General features: G+C 41.5%; 1 protein-coding gene across 8 annotated transcripts in view; it reads right to left on the bottom strand.

Annotated features, from left to right (window-relative positions):
• Window positions 1-21,736, bottom strand: part of macf1a (microtubule actin crosslinking factor 1a) — a 241,766-nt gene that overhangs the window by 95,166 nt on the left and 124,864 nt on the right. For all 8 annotated transcript variants that reach the window (XM_040121367.1, XM_040121374.1, XM_040121370.1 and 5 more), the window contains 21 exons: window positions 17,568-17,734; window positions 16,901-17,013; window positions 15,767-15,873; window positions 15,083-15,202; window positions 13,576-13,671; window positions 12,903-13,030; window positions 12,591-12,684; window positions 11,938-12,092; window positions 11,081-11,384; window positions 10,366-10,494; window positions 10,196-10,273; window positions 8,890-9,051; window positions 8,495-8,599; window positions 7,929-8,024; window positions 7,442-7,567; window positions 4,958-5,110; window positions 3,645-3,656; window positions 1,822-1,976; window positions 1,147-1,273; window positions 773-956; window positions 125-291 (listed from right to left, as the gene is read on the bottom strand). In XM_040121367.1, the coding sequence (XP_039977301.1) occupies window positions 125-291; window positions 773-956; window positions 1,147-1,273; window positions 1,822-1,976; window positions 3,645-3,656; window positions 4,958-5,110; window positions 7,442-7,567; window positions 7,929-8,024; window positions 8,495-8,599; window positions 8,890-9,051; window positions 10,196-10,273; window positions 10,366-10,494; window positions 11,081-11,384; window positions 11,938-12,092; window positions 12,591-12,684; window positions 12,903-13,030; window positions 13,576-13,671; window positions 15,083-15,202; window positions 15,767-15,873; window positions 16,901-17,013; window positions 17,568-17,734 (2,778 nt within the window). The remainder of the gene's footprint in view (window positions 1-124; window positions 292-772; window positions 957-1,146; window positions 1,274-1,821; window positions 1,977-3,644; window positions 3,657-4,957; window positions 5,111-7,441; window positions 7,568-7,928; window positions 8,025-8,494; window positions 8,600-8,889; window positions 9,052-10,195; window positions 10,274-10,365; window positions 10,495-11,080; window positions 11,385-11,937; window positions 12,093-12,590; window positions 12,685-12,902; window positions 13,031-13,575; window positions 13,672-15,082; window positions 15,203-15,766; window positions 15,874-16,900; window positions 17,014-17,567; window positions 17,735-21,736) is intronic.

Below are 21,736 nucleotides of genomic sequence, written 5' to 3'. Positions count from 1 at the left end.
ATCAAAGAAATCAAACTATCTAGTCCTAATACATTTTTCAAGAAATATTAATCGATGAAACTCAGTATTAACTTAAAAAGGATGTTACTGCCCATTGTTACCAGCAGATGGAGCTCAAACTTACCTCTTGCTCCGCAATCTGGACAGTGCTGTCAGCGCTGTCTCCTGACAGCCTGCTGGGAGGCGGAGTCTGAATTCCCCTCATCAGCGCCTGCTCGGCATCATTTAGGCAAAGCGTGATGTTCTGCAGCTCCGACAGGTAAGACCGAGAGACTGACTCATCCTTCGCCACTGGGGTGAGAAAGGCAGTAAAAGAGAAAGACGAGAAGAAAGAAGTCTTATATTGGGCATGTAAAGTAACGCTGTAACCATTTGCTGGTTTTAACGAGAGTTTTATTTTAAAAAAACTACTCCGTGTTCACTGCTCAGAGATGACAAAATGAAGTTTAATAACATCATTTGACATGTTTTATTTATTATGATTCCATGCTGAGCTTTACCCTCGTGCAGTATTTTAAAGATTAACTGACTAAGATTGCAGAAATTTGGTGCTTCCCTATTCTGAAGAGCGTGGATTTGATACAGAGCCATTGGTTTGCTTCGGTTTGACTGGCTAACGATGAGACAGCAGTTCAGTGTTCAGCAGGGTTCATGTTTGAGAACTTTAAACCACATGCAGCGGAGATATTCAACTGCTATCTCAAAAGGTTGGGGGAGAAATCAATACACCATTCCGGTAAATTCAGACCAAGTTAGTGTCCTTCCGTCTCACCGGTCTCCATGTTGAGCAGCAGGTCCTGGCAGTGCTGCTGGGCCTGCTGAACGTCCTTCTCCAGCTCTCGTCTTTCGGCCGCCGTGAACAGAGAGCTCTCTTTGCTGTCGGACAGGAAGTCGGCCAACTGGGACTCCAGGTGATCCAGGACCTGCTGCCGCTCTGATGGAGACTGACATCGAACCTGATAGGTGAGACACGGGAGGAGGAGATGAGTACAACAGAGTAGAAAAGAACGAAAGACAAAAGGACGAACCTTGTCAGCTTGTCACAAATGCCTCATCCTCAAAGTTGAAACACTAAAAGTTTAATGGACCAACTACCTTACACACACACACACACACACACACTCACACACAATCCCTGCATCTCACCATGTCCAGGTTCCATCCGGAGACAGTCCTGATGTGTTTCAGCAGGTAGTGCCAGGACACCACACTCTTCATGTTCACATGGAGCTGATGCCAGAGAGACATGACCTTCTGGTACAACTGCTCTGTCCTGTACATACACACATAAAAAGAACATGAATGAATGAATATGCAACAAAACTCATATCCAGTATGTTGTGAAATTTCTACGAGAATCGTGAAAATATGGCATGAATCTTTAAATCTTTCAACCTAATACTTGATAATATGCTTCTTTAAAATTATTAGCCAGATACTTTTGTGAATTATTGTTAAATGCGTTGACTTTGATCAATTAGAGAGCTTGTAAAGTTCAGACACACTGAATGAACCTTCGGTAATTTATGTTTTTTTGTTCATTAGTAAAATATGTTGATTCTACAAATCCAAGTAATTTCTCACGAATACCAATGACCCTTTAATTTCTTTTGTATTGCAAGCATGAAAATGAATGAATCTACAAAATCAAAGCACTGTCCACTTTTTATTTCCTTTTTTAGACAATGAATTTGGATAGCAGATCCTCTCTTGTAGGCTCTTAACACAGTTGGGGGACATCCAGAGCACCATCTTTGCAATCACCATAACCTAAATAAAATCTCAACAACATAAATGTTATGTTTGTAGTATCCGTCTCACCTGCCGGCTGTGTCGATCGCCTCCTGGTTCGGAGGCGGGACGGTGAAACACACTGAGGGGACCATGGCCTCGTTCCCTGTGGGACTTATCACCTTCCACTTGGTCCTCTGAGAGTTGTCCTGCAGCACACACTCCTCTCCTCGGGTTATTGTGATCTGAGAGGGGTGTGGCGGTGCAGAATGGATGCAAAGACAGAGAGAGAGAGAGAGTGAGGGAAAGATGGAGAACAAATGGAAGATGAAGGAGGGAATAGAGGAAAACAAAAAACGGGGAATGGAGGTTATGGAAAGACAGATGTTTGGAGTGGGGGAGGAAACAAAGAGGGACAGATGAAATTAAATCACGAGAGATGAGAGGGAAAATAGGAAGATGACAGCGGTTAGAAGACAGGTTGGATGGACGAAAGGTCAGATGGAAAATAGAAAGACAGCAAGGGAGGTGAAATCAGAGAGGAGAGAAGGGAAAACAAGCTGATTGCAACAAACTCATAATGCAACACAAAATGCAAACATTCATGGATTTCATGAAGTTAGCAGAAGCCCTAAAATGATATGCCATCGGTAAACCTGCCACAGGAACGATGTGGACTGAAAAGCTGCTTTAAACTGAAAGCTTTTATTGTGAAAGCAGCAAATATTCTCCAAACTCAAAGTGAGGTTTACTGACACCTGGCCTGGATTTCTCAAATTCACCTGAGCAGCAAAAAGGCAACAAGCATTTCTGACGAGGTGATTTTAAGAAACTCAGCACACAACAAAACGAAGAGTTTGGGATTAGAATCTGGAAAAATTAATTTTAAAATAAACAAAAGGCAAAGCCATGACTGGTGGAAAGAGTTTTAGGGCTGCACATTAAAGGCTACAGCCTTACTGCCTCCCCCTCCCACCACCCTCTCTCACCCCTTCCCTGCACACGCACATCAAATACATCAATAATGCAAAACTATGCAAATACAGTAAATACATGAAACGTAAATTAAAGCTTAAAGCTGTGACTTGTTATTGTCTGGCTGACTGAATGAGCCTCAGAGGCGTGAGCTGTGTTTAATTGAGTTCAGCTCAGTGGTTGCTACCCGACCTTATCCACCGATCTCGGTCCAGGACCCCTTGCGAGGTACAGCTACTGGTCAATATCATTCTCTAGATAATTTGGATCTATGCAAAACTTTGTTGTCAGGGACTAAAGATAGAGGTGGAAATTATGAATTACTTTGCTGATTCTAATAACTTGGTTTAGTTCAAAGATTTGTAGTCACAATGTAGTTTTATCCATTTCAAGTTTCTCAGATTACATCACTGCTTGAAGGCACATTAGTGAGCGATCGATTCAGTGAGTGATTACAGTGAGTGGTGAGTGGTTCTCCAATGCAAATTGCTACGAATTAAATCAGTGACACGCAAGAATAGTAGGCACAGTCTTTGGTAACGAAATTACAAAAAGAGCAAAAGCAGTTTCACCTCCAGTGTGTCCAATTTTTTACAGTAGATTTAATGTGTTCAGGTATAATTGTGTACAAAACAAAACTCCATAACAAGTGGACACACAGACGAAACCGCTACAAGTGTTTTTTGTGCCCCACCCAACCTCCATTACCTATTCTTCGAGACAGTTTGATTCTTTTCCAAATGACCACATTTTCCAATAGAAAGCCTTTGCCAGTTTTAGCTTTGGTGCCGTTTAATGCTACTTCCAGAGCACAGATTTTACGACTGACAGAAACCTAAGCTGGACCTAAAACCAGCTGATAAGAGAGGGGCAACCACAACGTAGTGTGTGCAGTGTAAGAATCTGAGGTGAGAGAGGGAGAATATAGGCAGCTATACCTGAACGTTTGTCTTGCCAGCCCAGCCGACAGATGAGAGGAAGGGAAGAGGATGAGGAAGAGAAGAGGAGGGAGTGACAGGGGAGAGGCAAAAAGGTACAAAAGGGTATGGAGAGAAAGGAGAACACACAGGAAAGTGAAGGAGAGAAAGATTACTTTTGGTCATGCGCACTTTTGTCCAGATGTTTGGTGAATATCAGCACACATGCTTTAATTTAGTGTTACTTTCAGCTTTTTTTTTTCTTCTAGATCAGTGATGCGGTAGAGAACCAAACCACCTTCCTCCTTCACCTGGTTACAACACCTCACATACAGTACCCCTCAATGACCAAATTGACCCTGAGGAATCTAACACAGCAGACTAAAAATAGCAGCGCTGGGGGCAGCTGGATGCCCATGCCAAGCTGCTGGAGTGCTAAGTGATGGTTTTCAACTTAGCCTGCAAAGGAGATGGGCCCGATGTATAATTGATCAGCTTTTAGATTGCCTGAGGGCAACACAGCTGAGAGTGAGAGACAGAGAAAAAGACTTGCTTCTATGCGTTATATAAAAGTGGCACTGAGGGAAAAAAAACAACGCACAACTTCAGTTCTCATCAATCGTAACTTCCAAGTGTCTTTTGGCTATTTTGGGGGGGACTTAAAAAGATCCAGTCACAGAGAGTTTTCCTAGGAGAGCAAAGTCAAAAATCATCTACCGTGAGAATTATGTCAGTGATAGAATCTGGAACATGATCGTTATTCTTATTCAGCTCACAAACTGAGTGCAGCTATTTGTACTTGCCAGTTAAAGTTAAGTGAAAATAATTCCACTGCTGTAGTCTATTCATCAACACGGACCACCTAGGCTGAGAAAAGAGTTTGTGTGGGTGTTTTCATCAATGTAAAAAGGGGGGAAAAAAAAAAAACAACAACAACAAAAAAAAAAAAACTTAATTTCACAGCATGGAGGAAGCAGCTAAAATAGAGAAGCCACAAAGTGGTTGTGGGAAGGACTTGGAGAGGAAGTGCAGGGCAGAGAGGGGGCGGTTGGCAGTGAGGGTTAAAACAATAGAGTGGTGAGGTCAGTGGTGAGCTGGTGCTGAATATATACATATTTGGTCATGGCCCTGTTCTGGCAGTCAGAGGAGTGCCCTACATAAAGCTTCATTTACACAGGTATCTAGGAGCTAAGACTGGCTTTATTTTTGCTCAGCTAGATTCACGGGTTTCCTGGTTTTCAGTATCAGAAAGTTACAGTAACTATCCACTGAGAGGTAAAGGACAAAATGCATACCCAACATGTTCATGACGGATAACATGGTGGGTGCCGTACCTCTATCTGTCTGTAGTCGCAGATGGCTTTGATGGGCGTGGTGGCTCCCAGGGTGCTCTCCGCGCTGCGGGGGCGGAGCCGCACTACTGTCTTGGCCCTGCCCACCAGACTTGCCACCGTACTCCGGTACTCTATCAGCTGCTCCTTCTCCTCCTGCAGGAAGGAGAAAATCGTCAGACAATCCAAATGTTAATCATTTCAGGTTCTGGTTAGTCATACAGTTGTAGTGTTCTGTGAGTCTGTTAATTCTACCGTTCCTTTTTTTTTTTTTTAACAGTTTAACAGTCTGTCTATCATTTTGCATTATGTCAGAAACAGCTCATCAAACTGAACCACATTATCAGTCACTGTAACTGGTTTAAAGAGACTTTATATTAAATAGATGATACCCAGAGGCCAACTGTATACATAAAGACTAAAATGAGAATTTTGATCTGGGGATGCTGCCAGAGGAAAAGTTAAAGGATCACCAAAGTTTTTACAGTTCATCCTGATGGGAATGGCATGTCTTTCATTGAGGGTTTTTTTTTTTTTGACAACACAAGAACTTGCAAATACGTCCTATCAGAATATAGTGCCAGTCCTGCAAGTTCTAGTTAGCCTTAAGCGTTTGAGGTGCGCAGACTCCAAACCATTAAACATTTAACTGTTTGCTCTTCAGCCTGACAGTTATAATTACATTTCATTTCGGTCTCACCCCCAGCAGAGAGAGTCATTAAGGAATCATGTGTTAATAACTTTATACATTACACCCAAGAAATTAATTTCACACTGAGATGGCATTCACTGCAGTCAGCAGCACTGCTGTACCACAACAAATCAACTGACAAAACAGAGTTCACACATTCATTAATCAAAATGTGGGTATATGAAGAATTCTAATTAGTTACCACAACCACAAGACCAACGACTAACACTATTAAAAAATATACATTATAAGAAGCATTTTTGGCTTTAATATGTTTTATTTAAAAAAAAATCTTAAATTACAAACATGTATTTTATCTGTCCTCATTGGCAGTAAGTCCCTATGAAATCTAACCACATATAAATAAGTAATTTAATCAGTAAACGAATAAGAGACATAAACTGACAACAAAATAGGTCAAAATAGAGGGCGACCTCTGTAAACAGCCTCTTCTAATCTCTGTTTAAGAAGAGGGTGAAAAGTCGGATTTAACAAACATTTCTCAGTTATTATCCAAGTCAAACAAAATATTCAGCTGCCTGCTTTCTGATGTGTCGTTCAGAAGTATCTCCAGTCTCAGTTTTCCCCTCCCAGTGAGAGATGGAGCCCAGAGAACTGGGAGAGAACACGCACATACTGTGGCAGGTAGACAGACGGACGCAAACACTCAGCGATGTGAACACCACTACATAAGCATGTGAATATAGATCCACACGGCACAATATGTAACAATGCTGACTGCACACAGATCTGTGAAAAGAGCAGCTGTTTGTGACACACACACACAGAACTCTAAACTAAGAGGTGTGTGTGTGTGTGTGTGTGTGTGTGTGTGTGTGTGTGTGTGTGTGTTAAGTGAGGTAGGTGTGAAGATGGCAGTCTCACAAATGTGCCACAGGGGGTATGATTCAGCGAAGGTACTCTAACAGATTACTTCACCCAGGCATGTAGCGTGCTGCAGCTGACTGAGGCAGAGCCCAACAGTCAGGAGGATGCTGGTCTGCTCACACCTCAGATACAGCAGGTCTCTGTTGCTCCTTTGCTAGGACACTTTCAGAATTCACCCATATCACTCCTGTTTAAGCTTCAGTCCAGGATTCTTTTTGAATATGTCATGTTCAGATTTGCACTTTGCACACAAGGTGGCAGCACGGCTTCTAAACTTTAGGGAACACCCAGTAAACAGGGATAAAGAAACTGCCTATTACGCAACATCCTTTAGAAAAGAATAAGCATAATCCCCCATGAACATTAAAATTCTAACATCTGAGAAAATAAAGCAATAAAAACAATTTCGAGTCGTTCTTGAGACATTGAGTTGGGAGGAGAGTTCAGCTTGAACTATCTGTATTCAGAATATAACTAAAACTGGAAATTACAAACATTGCATGAGTTCCTTATTGTGAGAGAAAGACATTATTTTTTTGTTTTGAATGAAAGGCCCTGCTGAAATGGAGACTTGTTGTCGACGAACCTCTTTGGTCTGCCATTAACCTAGCTCCACTGAGGTTTAACATTAAATTTACTCAATCTGGACCAAGGATTGAAGTTAGTAGCCCGTCTTCCCCCTTACCTCTATGTTACTTAGGTCAGGTAAAACGTACCTCAGATTAATCTGAGGGTTAGTAGAAGTAAAAAGATGCTGTTATATAATCAGAATTTTTATCGAGAGGGAAAGAAGTTTAAAAAAAAAACTCCTTGGGCACTGCTCCATGTCACAGTTGCCCATAAATTTGCTCCGTACAGGACTGGGACTTTGAGATAAACTTGCAGACAGGAAATTAAAGGACAGATACCATGGAGTCCTGCAGCAGGTCTTCCAGTTTGCTCAGTCTGCTGTTTTTGTCACAGGTGTACTGTCTCTTGATGGTTTCCTGGAGCTGGCGCAGGTACGACTCACAGTCCCGAGCATCACTCATGAACTAAAAAGAAAAAAGACAAATAAAAACATTCGGATGCAACATTTTCATAAGAATGTGTAGGGAACAGTGAACATAAATGATTTTAGTACAATAGTGTATTCACTTTCAAATGGAAACATTTTTGAGGCCTGTGTATAATCATCATCATTCGAAATAAAAGGGCCGTCATAATTTGCCAATCAGAGGCCTGGATGTATAAGGAAAGTTAAAAAACGTGTTCCACTAAAATCACTGTAAACGCACATTTTTTTAAAACCTCATATTATGTAAATTGTCAAGACCACACTGGTAACAAGGAGGATATTTATAACACTAGTCTTGCGCAAACATTGAAATATGGTTACGAAACTTTCAGTCTCACCTGGAAGTATGCCGTATTATCTTTCAGATGTTGCTCTACGCACAGAGAGAGCTGGTCCACCCACTGCCACTGAGTCTGTAGGGCTGCACTGTACGCCTGACGACGTACAGAAAGATGGAGACAGAGGGAAGAGAGAGAGAAGGTTTGTCACACCGCGCTTACATACAAACTGGCAAAGGGGGGTATCATGATTGATGTTAATCAGCAAAGTCAGAGTCTGTTTTTCAGGCGGCTTCTGAGGTTTCTGGCTTTCAACATTCATTTTCTGGCCTGTACTGTTTGCAACTGAGCAGTGATGGAGGATAGGCAGCTTGAACATGTGACCCCCCTTTCTCGCACTGTCATGTGGTACTTTTCACTAAATGTTTGCTTAGATTCCAAATAGCAATTGATCTTCTTCTTCGTACTCTTTTGATACCAAGTGTGCTATCAAGTGAAAAAAAAGGAGCATTTTTTTTTTTTAACAAAAGCATTTTGTTTGAACTGTTCCCACAAATGAGTCACAGAGGCAAAACCCGACATCTTTAAAGGCTTTTCAGCCCAACTGAATTAAATCATAAATTCACCTCCACAGTCTGTTTGGCTGGATGGTTCTCCTGACACAGACGGCCGGCTGTTTCCTGGAGTGACCGCATCACATCTTGTTTCTCATCTAGCTCTAACCTCATTTCCTACAAACAGAACAGGAAAAGAAGGATGGTTAATCAATGGATTTTTATGGCAGTGGCCCTGATGTAATAAATAGCCTGTGTGCATGTACTGTAAACGATACTTCTTTTCTGAGTTCAGATATACTGCATGTGGAATAAATGTTTGAACATTTTCCTGTTCTGTAGAAACTGATGCAGTAACATCAATGTTTTCTGTAAGATTACAGAGGTCTGTGGTCTATTGTTTGTGTTTCTGACTTGACAGAGGAAACCATCAGTATGTTTGTGTTTCGCCCCCTTCCTCCACTCACACTGTATAATTCTCTCTTGGCATTCATGCTAGTGTTGTTGTCGCTCCAGTCGTAGGCAATCTCCTCCTCCTCCCTCTCGTTGAGCCAGATCAGCTCCTCAGTGCAGTGCGACACAAATGCGTGCAGGCTCTCCAAGCTCCGCAGGCGCCATGACGAATGTTCCTATGACAACCACACAAACACACATCATCGTCATGCTGATCAGCAGTGCAGAGATAAATTTAAAAAAACAAAAACAAAAAAAAACAAAAAAAACATCCTCTCTCCTCTGGTTGTTGGATTTTACTGTTGGTTTTGGCACATTTACAGGGATTTTAAAGACAATATCAATCAAAATAAAGTGCGGTGGAGACGACAACTTTCCTAGACGGCCATTAGAGAAAGACACTAACAGAAAATAAGGCAAAGACAAATCACTGAAACAGAAGTGTTCCTTGAAGGTGAATTATGGGCATTTATTGAGCCATTTTTTATATACATTTTTATTTAAGCCTCTCCATAACAAGGGATAATGTTTTAGAAAGCATCATAATCCATCAAGTAATGTCTTTAAACTATCAAAGAAGACTTGCACTGTGTTTTTCTCCTTTCTTTAATTCCTGCAGCACACATAAATTGTTTTGTATTATTACTTACAGTTATGGAAATCACTGACATGTACTTTTATTTGAGTGACGTTAATACTGCAAACGTTTTTGGTTTATCTTTTCCGACTGGATTTATTAACTCGCAGTATAGAAGTTATGCTCTACTTCTAAGGTTCATCTGAATAATATCATCATTGAAATTGTTCTGTCACAAGTGCATCTGTAAGCACATAAATCTTTTTTTAAAAAAAACCTGCATAAAGAAAGTAGCTCAACTGACCGGAGAAACACACACACGCGCACACACGACTGTAAATGAACTGAGAGAGAGAATCTAAAGCCTTAAGAGACTCTAACCAAAAGAACTAAAAGGGTGTTTTCATTCAAGAAATACAAGGTTAATTTTACAAGCAGGTGTGCATACAAACAGTGTCAGGAGTTTATTACACATGTAGCCCCTAAAATATAATAAAAATATATATATCGAGATAAGAAGCGAGAGGGGACAAAGCAATAGAAAGAGACAGAGAGGAAAATGTAGGGAAAGGAGCAAAAGAGAGAGCAGATGTAGATTTGTATGTTATTAGCATGAGAGTCCGGTCATGCTTTAATGGGATTATCTGAGGGAGGGGGTGAACTGGGAAACAGAGAAGTGAAATACTGAAAACACACACACACACACACACACACAAACCCAGAGTTCTTTAGTGGAGACTGACCAGTAGTTTGCAGTATTGGTGCTCCAGCTTGGCCAGGGTTTCAGAGTAACTGCTCTTGAAGTTGGAGGAAACTCTCCCCTGGAGGAAGAGACAGCACTGCTTCATGACAAACCACAACTCTCAGCGGAGAGATCTCCGTGTATAAGTGATGCGTGCGTGCGTGTGTGTACCTCATAGCTGCGCGCCTCCTGCAGGCTGCTCATTAGCTCTTCGACTGCAGTGTGTATGTTGTTGTGCTCCTGGAGGTTGTTTTCTACAGAGGGGAGGTCTGCGCCCCATTCAGCACGCTCCAATAGCTCCTTTAAACACACACAAAAAGATCGACAAAAAAGATCATACAAGCTCTCGCTCTCATTTTTCTTTTTTCTTTTTTTTAAAGGACTCACTCGGCCTTCAGTTTCAGTTCAATGTATTTTCAGGCTTGTAATGCCTTTTGAATGTAGATTGGATTTTGTTATTGTAATATTAATATTATTTAGTCTCTGGTTGTTTCATAGTAAATTCCATTGTGGATGAATTAATCACATTTTCCCCTTAAATATAAAGGCTTCATCATAATGTTCTTTTTCTTGTTTCACGGTATTTTGTAGAAGGTCTAAGAAACCACATCATGACATACAAATTTTTAAAAAAAATCTGCATTAGTTTGTATATTTTATTATTTTATATCATCGTAAACTGAATCCCTTTGGGTTCTGGGCTGTTGGTCAAAGAAAACAAAACATTTGAAGGTGTTTGAGAAATTGTAATGGGCAAATTGTTTCACCATTTCTGGCCATACACCTAATGATTAATCAAATAAACGAGGAAAAAGCCAGAAGATTAATTGATAATGAAAACAATTTTTAGTGGCGGGCCATAGATTTAAGTTTTACAGAGACTGACCTGTGTCTCCTCCACCCATCCGAGCAGTTCATAGATGAACCTCAGGCTTCCTTCGTCCTCCGATGAAGACATGGTCACCAGCTGGGAGCGGGTCATGGGTCGCCGCAGGAGTGCGGCTCCGACAGCTCCCACGGCTCCCACAGCTCCCAGCAGTGTCTGCCCCAGTGACAGGCCGCTGTCAGTGACTCGCTGGCTGGTGTGCTCTGCCCCGATGCTGCCCAGGGCCTGAGAGAAGTGTCCTTTCCTGTATACACTGGAGCACTGCAGTCTGAGGGAGACCAGCTCCTCTTGAAGGCATGACACTCTGGTGGTGGGAGACAAAAATTCAAAGTTACTGGTGGGGAGACTGTTATTTACTACTTTCCCTGCCTTTATTTCCCCTGAAGGCAAAATGTTCTAAAGCAGTGACCCTGATTGAATGAGACCAGAAATGCATTCAAATTCTGAGTTACACATATTTAAATGTGCATTCAACATGTCCAACAAAGCAAATACATGTCATGGCAGCTGGTCCTAAATGGTTAAAGTGAAGGAGAAGTAACAAAACAACAGAATGTCGGTTTTCTGTCAGGCCTGTGGGCAAAGTACTAAAAAGAGAAATGGTCAAATAATGTAATTTATAGTTAATTTATTTATTTTTATAGTTATAGTGGCAGTCCAACATTAAAGGGCATTAAACATTGGCAGTTTTTCAAAATGGCAGTTTCATTAAGTTTCACAACGGCAGTCTAAAACTGATGGAGCAGCATGCTGATGAAAAACGCAATGGGGGTTTTCGGTCCATCTTTTTTTGACATGACTGATTTACATCAGTAAAAAGATTCTTTACAGAATCAATCTTTTCTCTCCTGACTCACCTGAATGCCAGCTGCTCCACCTGGTAGTATTTCTCATCTCGAAGGACTTTGAGCTCCTGATTGAGTTGTCTGATCAGAGACTCGCAGTCCTGCAGGTAGCAGGCCAATTCTTTCTCACACTGCACTGCCTCGCTGCTCTCCACTCGAGACATGTCCTGGGCACCAGAAGATGGAGGATGCCATCAGGTTTTGTTTATGTGCTAAGGTAGGTTTCATGATCCATGATGTTCTCAGGTGTTGTGTTTCCCCAAGGCACAGATTCAGTAAACAATGCGGTGAAACAAAAGTTGGCCTTATGAGAAAAGTGGGCCATTACAGCAGCAAACACCAGCAGGGTTTATATAGTGAGAATAATAACACTAAAAAATGTTACCATACTAATGCCTGAAAAGATCAGAGGTTTTTAAGGTGAGTATATGTCCATGATGACAGGCAGAGGGAAGACTGTGTGTTTGCAGAAAGCAGGGAAAGTGGTGAGTAAATATTTATTGTCCCAGAAGGGCTCTTACTTTTTAATGCATCGTAAACTACCATACCAAATTATACAACATTTCTCCAATGTGAACCCGAGGACCCTGCGTGTGTGTGTGCGTGTGTGTGTGTGTGTGTGAGAGAGGAAAGTAAAAGGATGTAAAATGAGGGTCAGTGCTTACAGCCTGGAGCGTGTTCTTGGCAAGGGTGAGTTTCTCCTCACAGTCCAGAGCCATGTTCTGGATCCTGTTGGCCCTCTGAAGCAGCAGATCTAGCCTGAAAACACACACACACACACACACACACACACACACAGGGGTTAAAGGCGCATGTCCTTGAAAATCAAACTTGATGAGAAATTGAACACAAGGAGTTGCATCAGCGTTTTTCATTTAATTACATGCATCATTCTGAAAGTAGACAGTTCAACCGTGCGTGTCTTTGTGTTTGTGTGCGTGCGTGCATGTGTGTGTATTAGTGTGTACTGGGTGTACCTCTCCACAGCCGGCCGTAGGGCCTTCTCTCTCTCCAGCATCTCCAGGATGAGTTTACCCCAATCCTCCTCCAGGTCATTGGGATGGAGGCCTTGAGGAAGCTTAATACGACCAAACTCTATCCACACCTGGACACACACACACACACACACACACACACACACACACACACACACACACACACACACACACACATCACATTTAACATCCCATCATGCTTCAATACAAGTGCACACACCATAAAACACACAGAAACTAACAAACTCTTTTCAAAGACTCCAGTTATATTTATGAGCGATCATAAGTCAAACCACAGACAAACACTCTGGTAACATCAGCTGAGAGAGAATAAGGGAGAAGCTATTATCAGCTATCATGAGTTTGTGTTCAATCAAACAATCTGATGCATTGATAACAGCACGACAGAGGAAATGACTTCGCTTCAGGAGAGAAATGGATCAATTCGCACATACACATGGATAACAAAACCCTCTCTCTCTCTTTCTCCCGCTGACATTCACATAATCCCCCTGAGCTCAACCCCATGACACACAATGAGTCCTGCACATGGTGCCAAATGTTGGTCACCATTTCCTCCATCTCTAAACTTAGCTCTATTATTCCCCATTCATTCCTCTCTTCCTTCCTCCTTCCTCCCTCTGTTCACTCGTACCTCCAGCAGTTTGTAGAGGTGTTGGATGTGACCTTTCTCAATCTCCTTCGCAGGGATCTCTGTCTCTTTGAAATGGACGTACTCGTTGTAAAGTGCCTGAGGGAGGAGAGTTACAGAAGTTGCTGATGAGTGTAATGGGGTCAGTATTAACACAGGCTTTTAAAAACATTTAACTGGCAAAACCCGAGTTGAATTATTATGAAGTAGCCGCAGGAAATGCAATGTGATTGCCAGTGATCTTAGCATCTACCGCTATCGTTCAAGACAACGGTCAATCTGGGCATTCCTGGACAGCGGATCAGTTTGAGATATTGCAGGGAGAAATGGAACAAGAGGCAGCAGCCACAGTGAGCTGTTAGATGAGGAGCTGCAGGCGACCGGCCGCACACCTTCAACTTCTCAGCCAGGTAGCCATCTCCTTTCACTGTGCCCTGCTGTTCGCCGACTCATGCTGCGTGCAGCATAAAATCGGATCACGGTTGCTCACAGAATGATGGAAATAGTGCAATTATTGCCTGATTTCTTCATTAAAACGTCAATAGTTTGTTTTGCTAACCGAAGAATTCTGTGACCTGTAGTATTAAACCGCATTTGCTGTTACAACCATTAACTACAGGTGTCACCAAATCATCCAGGACTGAAGTCTTCAAGACCGTGACTTTAAGGTCAAACGCAAAGTCAAAACCTGTTATCAGAGGTATAAGCTTTGTAATCATAGCCTCCCTCCCTGGGTGGTCATTAGCCAGTTTCTCAAGTTACGTATGTGACTGCTTCATTTTTCCTCCCTCCTTTTTCTCTTTCAGTCTTTAAAGATTATGTCATAGCAGCGTCATTTTTCACATTAATATTTGTTTCTTTTCCAACATTGTGCCTCTCCTCTGCAAACTAATTCCTTTTAATCTGAATTCTTCACTCTCTTTCTCGTTCGCCTAACACCTCCACTCGATGTTGTCCATTTTGTTAAACCCCTGTCCTTCCCTCCCTCTGTCCCTTTATTTGTTCTCTCAAGGTTTTACAGAAATTGCTTGTCAGCTCCCTTTCTCCCTGGCTGCATGTTGGTGGGACTGAAGAGAGAAAAAGCTGAGGAGACAAGGAGGAATTTGATTCTCACCGCAGCCAAAAGCGTTTGCAAAACATTATGTATTTATTTACAGCACCCCAGATAATACATCTACTGTATCTTTATAGAGTCAATTTTTCACACGGTTTGATGATACATTCTGGCTGTTTTTTAGGGTAAGTGATCCTTTAAACCATACTATTGAGAGGGATATTAGTGTGTTTCCTACACTAACAGTTTTCTTTTTTCCTCGCTCTGTGCTTATTTGAACACAAATGCTTATAGAGAGAAGTAACAAAGAGCAGCATGCGTAAGATGAAAAAATAAGGTCGCTTCTAACTGCCCTGGCTCAAAAGAAAAGAAAAAAAAGTATGAAGTCGTGGTAGAATTAGGTTAACAAATATTACAAGTAACTACCATTAACAAGACAGCAATTTGGGGACTCACCTTGAGTTCTACAGGATTTTGTGGGAAATTCTTATTGGCCATGAGGGCCGTATGCTGGCGGCTCCACTGGAGCAGAGAGGAGAACCTGGACTGATAGTTTGACCAGCGCTGGTCCACCTCCTGGTGATGGAGAAAAGGACGAAGGGATGGAGGGAAAGAAAGAAGCAGCGATGTGAAGCAGTTCCTTCTCAGTGGAAACTCAAAAATAGTAACAGATAAGCTTCATTTTACAAAATGCCATTTATGATAAATTACTGCAACACCATTCAAATAATTGCATAATTATTTCACAGTTCCAGGTCATTACTCGTGAAGCTGCACAGTTGACTAGCAAGCAAAATGGAAATAACATTTCTGCTTACAGTAAATTGTAAAAATCAACATGCTGTAAACAAAATATTTTAAAAAGTTAAGAGGAGATGTAGCAACAGCGGCTACTGCAGTGAGAGTGTAATACAGTATTACTAGAAACTGTAGTGTATGCATGTTAAAATTACCCTGAAACTGAACAAATTATAGACTATGATTTACAAACACGCATGTGGAAATTCTTAACTGAGGATGCGTGCATAAGAAGAAGGAATGCAATTAAAACCAGAGCGATATCCGTCTGCAGTGAGCTCCAAGTTATAACTGGTTGCAAAGTAAAAGTGGTGTATATGGGTGGAGCAGAACATGACATACGTGTGCAGCGATGCCCTCTCCTCCCTCGGGGATCTTAGGGAAGGCATCATAGATGGAAGAGACATAAGTGATGACCGACTTCTCATCTGGAGAAGGAACATCAACATCTGAGGGGGAAAGAAAAGTATGGAAAATTAGAGAAAGAAGACCATAACTCAGAAAAACATGCAGAATGATTTGTGTTTCTCACATTACCAGTTTGAAGAAATCCTGACAATTGAATTTTATGGTTTCCAAATCACCTTTTGCTTTGAATTTGACCTAATTTAATGGATAAAATGTTAAGATATTAAGATGTTAACAAGTCTGACTAGGTTCTGTGCTTTGTGTGCTACAAGCAAAGCTTTTGCAACTTGAAGGAAGGACATTTGCACAAATTAGACAATCACTAAAGGCAAGAAAATCCCTGGCTGCAAAAGTAATATGCACAGACGGGGAAAAAAAAATCTGACATTCAAACCACTTGAAACCACATCATCCAGCTATTTTTCTTTAGCCGGCTTGAGCTAGCTGATCGCTGGAGGTAGCATCAGTGATTTTGTAACAACAGAGGGAACACACAGCAATGCTTAATGACTGACTGGCAGACACTATAAAGAGAGATCAAACATTCAACAGTACCCCACCCTTCCAGCTGCCAAACTAGGCTCAGAGGATTCAAGAGGTCAACATTAGCCAAAATGTCACCACGTACAGGAAATTAATAGCCTGTGGTCAGTGGATTCTAATGCGCTTTGTTTGTTTGGACAAAATAATAAATGAGGGCCTTAAAAAGAGGATCTGTCAGATATGCAGAATATAACACATTAAGGGTAGAGTTTTAAACATAAGAGTATTTAGTAGTCAGTCATTAGGGTCGTTTGGCACATTCTTACATTGACATGCTTCCAAAATAAAAGCTAGAAACAAACAAGACAAAAAAACTATATGAACAGCGTAAATAATACGTAGTTTTTGACTATTTCTGCTGTTTACACCTTTGTTAAGTAGCATAGCATAGAAGCTCGTTAGAATCGCAGTTACTCAAATTTTAAATATTATAAAATGGTGACCCTCAGAAAATTAGCCTTTGTTTTACCCTGAATGGGCAGAGAGTCAGCTGGTCAGTTTATCTTTTCAGACTGAGAGTCTCACCCTCAGCGTCCAGCAGTCTGGTCACCCCTAACGACTCAGCGATCTCGAAGGCCTGCTCGAGGTTCTCACGGTTACTCTGCCGTGACACCACCTCCATGTCGATCAGGTCTGGCCTGGAAAACACACACATAGGGGACGTGTTAGTCTGCTCTGTGTGAATATGAGTCTATTCAAAACGCTTATTTCTGCTGTGTGTCTACTATACATATCTGCACCGCCTTCAGAGTGTGCTGAACACTCTTGACTTTTTATGCCTTTTTCTTGTGAATTCAAAGCAGTTCACAATTTCCTGTCAAAACCCGTTAATTTGTGTGTGCAATTACTCGCAAATTTGTTGAGTGTGAATGTCTGAAATAAGCTTTTTAATAGGTGGTAAACTGCCTAGAATCAATATTTTGTTGAATGTGGAATGTGGAATTAGGCCTGTGTTTTTCTAAGAACTTGTTTGTCAGTATTTAAGGATTTTCTCCATTTTTAAGCTGTTAAACCCAGTTATAAGTGTGGCTTAGAAGCAGTCGATTGCTTATAAATAAATACATATTTATTGTTACTGGGATAAGAGTATCTACTGAGGGAAAAAAACTACAGCCAATCTTCTCTGAACTGAGACTCTTACACTGCTAAATACAAAAAACAGGTGAATCTATCTCGCCGTTCGTCCTCTAACCTGTATCTGTGCAGCAGAGCGTTGAACATGCGTCCGTCGCTCCAGGATGAGGTGAAGTTGACACAGCGGAGGCCGGGGTAGCCTTCTGTCGCCTGCTGGCTCCATAACAACAGCTTTTCCTTGGCTGTGAGGTCGCCTGAATCGCCGCTCACGTAGATCTCTGAAATCTGGAGGGAACGGGCAGAGAATAGGGGTTACTACTGGAATTCACCATTTTCTTGTCTGAGTTTATTATGCAGAATCAGTCACGTTACATTCACATAAAAAGCCGTGGGAATTAATCATATGCATAAGCTATCTTGGTGCATTCACGCTCCAGCACACGTCGTAGACAACATCCGATATGAACTTTATCTCCATCTCCCCGTTACACACACACACATATAAAGACACGGCCACAACGATTCGGCAGAAATGTCCATCTGGTTTGTCTCTGTGTGCGACACAAACTCACGGCTCACTTAGATTTCACCTGATGTCTCCATTTAAACTCCTCATTTGTCTTTCTGATCATCAATAACCCTCAGCGTGTGAGAGAAAACGTGTATGGGTTTGTTAATGAAACAGGGCTGCATGTATTTTTATATTCATGCAACAGTTTTTTTTTTCATATTTCCTCAGTCCGTCTACAGTCTAGCCTGTTCATTTCCTTGTGCCTCCCCCCACCCACCCACCCGACACCTCGTCTGCTCTCCATCTCCTTCTGTCTTGTGCCCCCCCCCCCTCCCCAACCTCGATCTGTCTCTTCAGTTCTTCATGTTCTTTCATCTGTTCTGCTTCAGATGCTGATCATTCTGCTCAAACTTTTCATCCTCTGCATCTTCTACATTCAGTTCATAGCATTTCCCCCCTTTTTTTTCCCCACTCACAATGTACTGCATAGCAGAAATAGGTCAGACGTACAGGATCTGTCTGTGAAATTTGTTGATTATTCAGCTGGGACTTAAGATATCTACTAGCTCCCAAAAAGGGCCACAAATTGTTTTGATTTTGCATCATCATTGGGTTTTTAGGAGTAGGTTTCCCCTGTTTTTATCATTTTTTAGGCAATGCTTTATAATGCTTAGGGCTTGTTTGATTCTTCTTGCTGTAAGAAACAGCATTCACCAAATCACGACTATTCAAAATACATGTATGTCAGGTAAGATGTCAGTCTTGATAATTATTCTCAAATACTTTTGAAATACTCTCCTCTAATCTTTTCAGCTTTCTCGCTTGTATTATGTTACAGCAAGCAAAAAAAAAACTGGTGCTGGTGCACACAGCTCCTGAAAGCACTTTGAAGACATACATGATTTTACTAGAGCTGAGTCTGAAGGGAAACCAGGCCTCCATGGAGGCTGACAGCTTTTTATCTATGTGTTCTGCCCACTGAGCTACAAGACCACTTTGGCCATTTTCCCTCCACGTCCTTCTTCCTCTCAAATTGCTCGGTTTAGGTCCAGCTGTCCACAGTGACAAAGGAAGAGGGATGTTTATGCAGTAACTGTCAGTGCTTGGCTGCTGCTTTTGTCATCAGTATTCTTCTGTCATCCCTCCTTCCCTCACTGACTGTCCTACACTCCTCCTTCTCTGACCGTCTTTCTGTCCGCCTCTCTCCCTGCTGCTAATATAGAGCAGTATGAAAGTCCGGTGTGTGCCAAGGGACTGCAGCAACAGCCAGAAAAACAAGGAGGGGGAGGGAGAAGAGATGAAAAAGAGTTGGAAGGAAGGCAACATAGGAGAGGGGATGACTTGTGACAGCATACTGCATATCCAAGCGCCACATAAAGTACTGTGTGTCAAAATTCTTGTTAATTCAAAGAACAAGACATACATCTCCACGTACATGCAGTCATAACTTGCAGTATGCTGTAAATCCAGGTGAAGATTCTCCTCCAAACACCACACAACTACAACCATTTTCTATACATCCATCTACCCAACAAGTATGTGATATGACTTGCAGGTTAGCATTCCTAGCATTGCCTCATGGAGTATATATACATATTACAATGAGCAAACATATTACGACGTGTGACTTGAATGGGAATCTACAAATGTGAATTCTGCTGTGTGCTTCCCTGCAGAACTCTCTCTCTCTGTATGCATCTACAACCTCCTTTGCAGAGAAATACAGATCTTCTAATCCTCCATCTGAATATTGATACAGCTCTGTGTGAGGGCTGCATCTGCACAGAGAGCCTACACTCCCACTGCAACGGTTTCTTATCCACCACTGATTGTTGCGCATGTCAGTATGTCGTTTATTCCTAATTCGTAAAGGGTTTTCAGGTGATTTAAACGCACCCTCTGATAACTTTTGACAGCAACAGAGTTGTGATAAAATGTTCTAAACTCACGATACCCCAGCTGTTTGAAGAGAAGAGCTTTTTACTGTATCTCATGGCCTTGTTCCTCGGCAAATGGAGCTTGTTATCGTGTGACCATGTGACCAAACTTTGGCAGTGAGGTATGGTTGAAATCTCCGGAAAAAGCCAGTGAACCTTGAGTTTGGAATATTTTAATCACATGTACGTGTTCCCAAGGTCAAGAATGAACCCTCCACAATATTCAAGCAACAGAACATGGATCTGTTCCTAAATGTAAAAGGTAGATATCGCGACAGAACGGGAAAGCTGTTATGATCTGAAGATTTCATCAAAGATTATACAGTAACACACTGTTCACAAGAAAAAAATATTCTAACAACAACAACCCGGATATGGACGCCGAAAAATCACAATAAATATCGCCACAAATGCAAAAAGAGAACATTCGATTTCCCTGACAGAAAAGTTCTGATATGATGGATGCAGTGTTCTCTGTCTTAGTTACCATGCATTTTCTATAAATTTTACCAAAACAAAAATCTCCTCATTAAAGACAAAATCAGGGTTCTTCCACTGAATATTTTCAAACAGATTATTCCACGAGTCATTTTACAAGGGGGCAATCTGACACAAAATGAAATTCATCTTCAACGCCACCGAGATCACAAGAAAACAAAAAACAAACATTGCTCTTCAGACACACCTTTATATTTGCATACCTAAATTGCCAGTGGTAGGGTACCAGTTCTGAACTGAGCACAGAGAGACCTCTGCCTTTTCTGTTAATCAAATTTCATATATGGTTCTGTGTCCTAACCTTTGATTTCAACATAATTCACCAGTTTTGGCTTTTTCCAAATCAGCTTCTCCCATTGTTCCTTATGGATCTTTAGTAGTTTTTACTTGCCCCTGTTTACATTACCCTGCAAATTCATCCTGAAAATAAAATGTAAATCAGAGTGTGAAAATATTGCAGGGACCTCCCTGGACCAAGGGTTATTCTGTGCTCTATCCCAGTTAAAGGTCTGTGAGAGAGATGTGAACTATTTCTCATCTCTGCTTTGCAAGACCTGACTCCAGCCCATGTCCCCCCTCATTAACCCAATTTGCCGAATATTTTTATTCATGTATCCCAAGAAAGCACTTCATGGCTTGACACTGCACAGCATTTCTGTCAGGGGCGTCCTTAAAACCCCACACTCCTGCAACATAAAACAAAACCTGGCCAACTGCTACTCTCTAGTTGTCAACACGGTTATCTTGCAAACTAGGGGGTGTATTATGCAAACTAGGAATCAGTGTGGTCATTAGAGCATGTCAACTTAACATGAGATGCTTCGCTTAATTAGCCTGTTGTGTATTCCTTTAGCAAACAAACCCAAAGCCAACTGTTTAATTAACTGAATTGACTCCTCTTTAGTTCTAACTTGTAGCGTTAGAACTAATGACAAGATATTTCCCCGTCATAATAGTCTAAATCCAATGAACTCTTTCTTGTGAAATTGTTTACTTTTACTTATATCATTAGTTAACGGACTCACACTAGCTTTTGCAGAAGTCTGTCTTCCTTCACCATCTCTTCCTCTGTGATGCTGTGAGTTCGCTGAGAGTATACGATTTTTGGCTCAACTAGACTTCCTGCCTCAATGAATGAATTAATGAACATGTGGCAAAGAAAACAATCGCATGCTCTTTTGCAGATATCAAACTAAGGCCATCAGATATAAAAAACGAAAAAACAAAACAACGCAACAATACTGTATGTGTGAACATGATAAACACCAATTTCCGCCCAGACAAAGTACAGTTTACAGTAAATATAGGCTACACACACAAACACAGATTGCAGCACTGGTT

Source organism: Xiphias gladius, chromosome 24 (assembly GCF_016859285.1).
Source record: "Xiphias gladius isolate SHS-SW01 ecotype Sanya breed wild chromosome 24, ASM1685928v1, whole genome shotgun sequence".
In the NCBI taxonomy this organism is placed as follows: domain Eukaryota; kingdom Metazoa; phylum Chordata; class Actinopteri; order Istiophoriformes; family Xiphiidae; genus Xiphias; species Xiphias gladius.
Note: the sequence above shows the minus strand (reverse complement) of the source record. Positions and strands in the feature narration are given on the sequence as shown.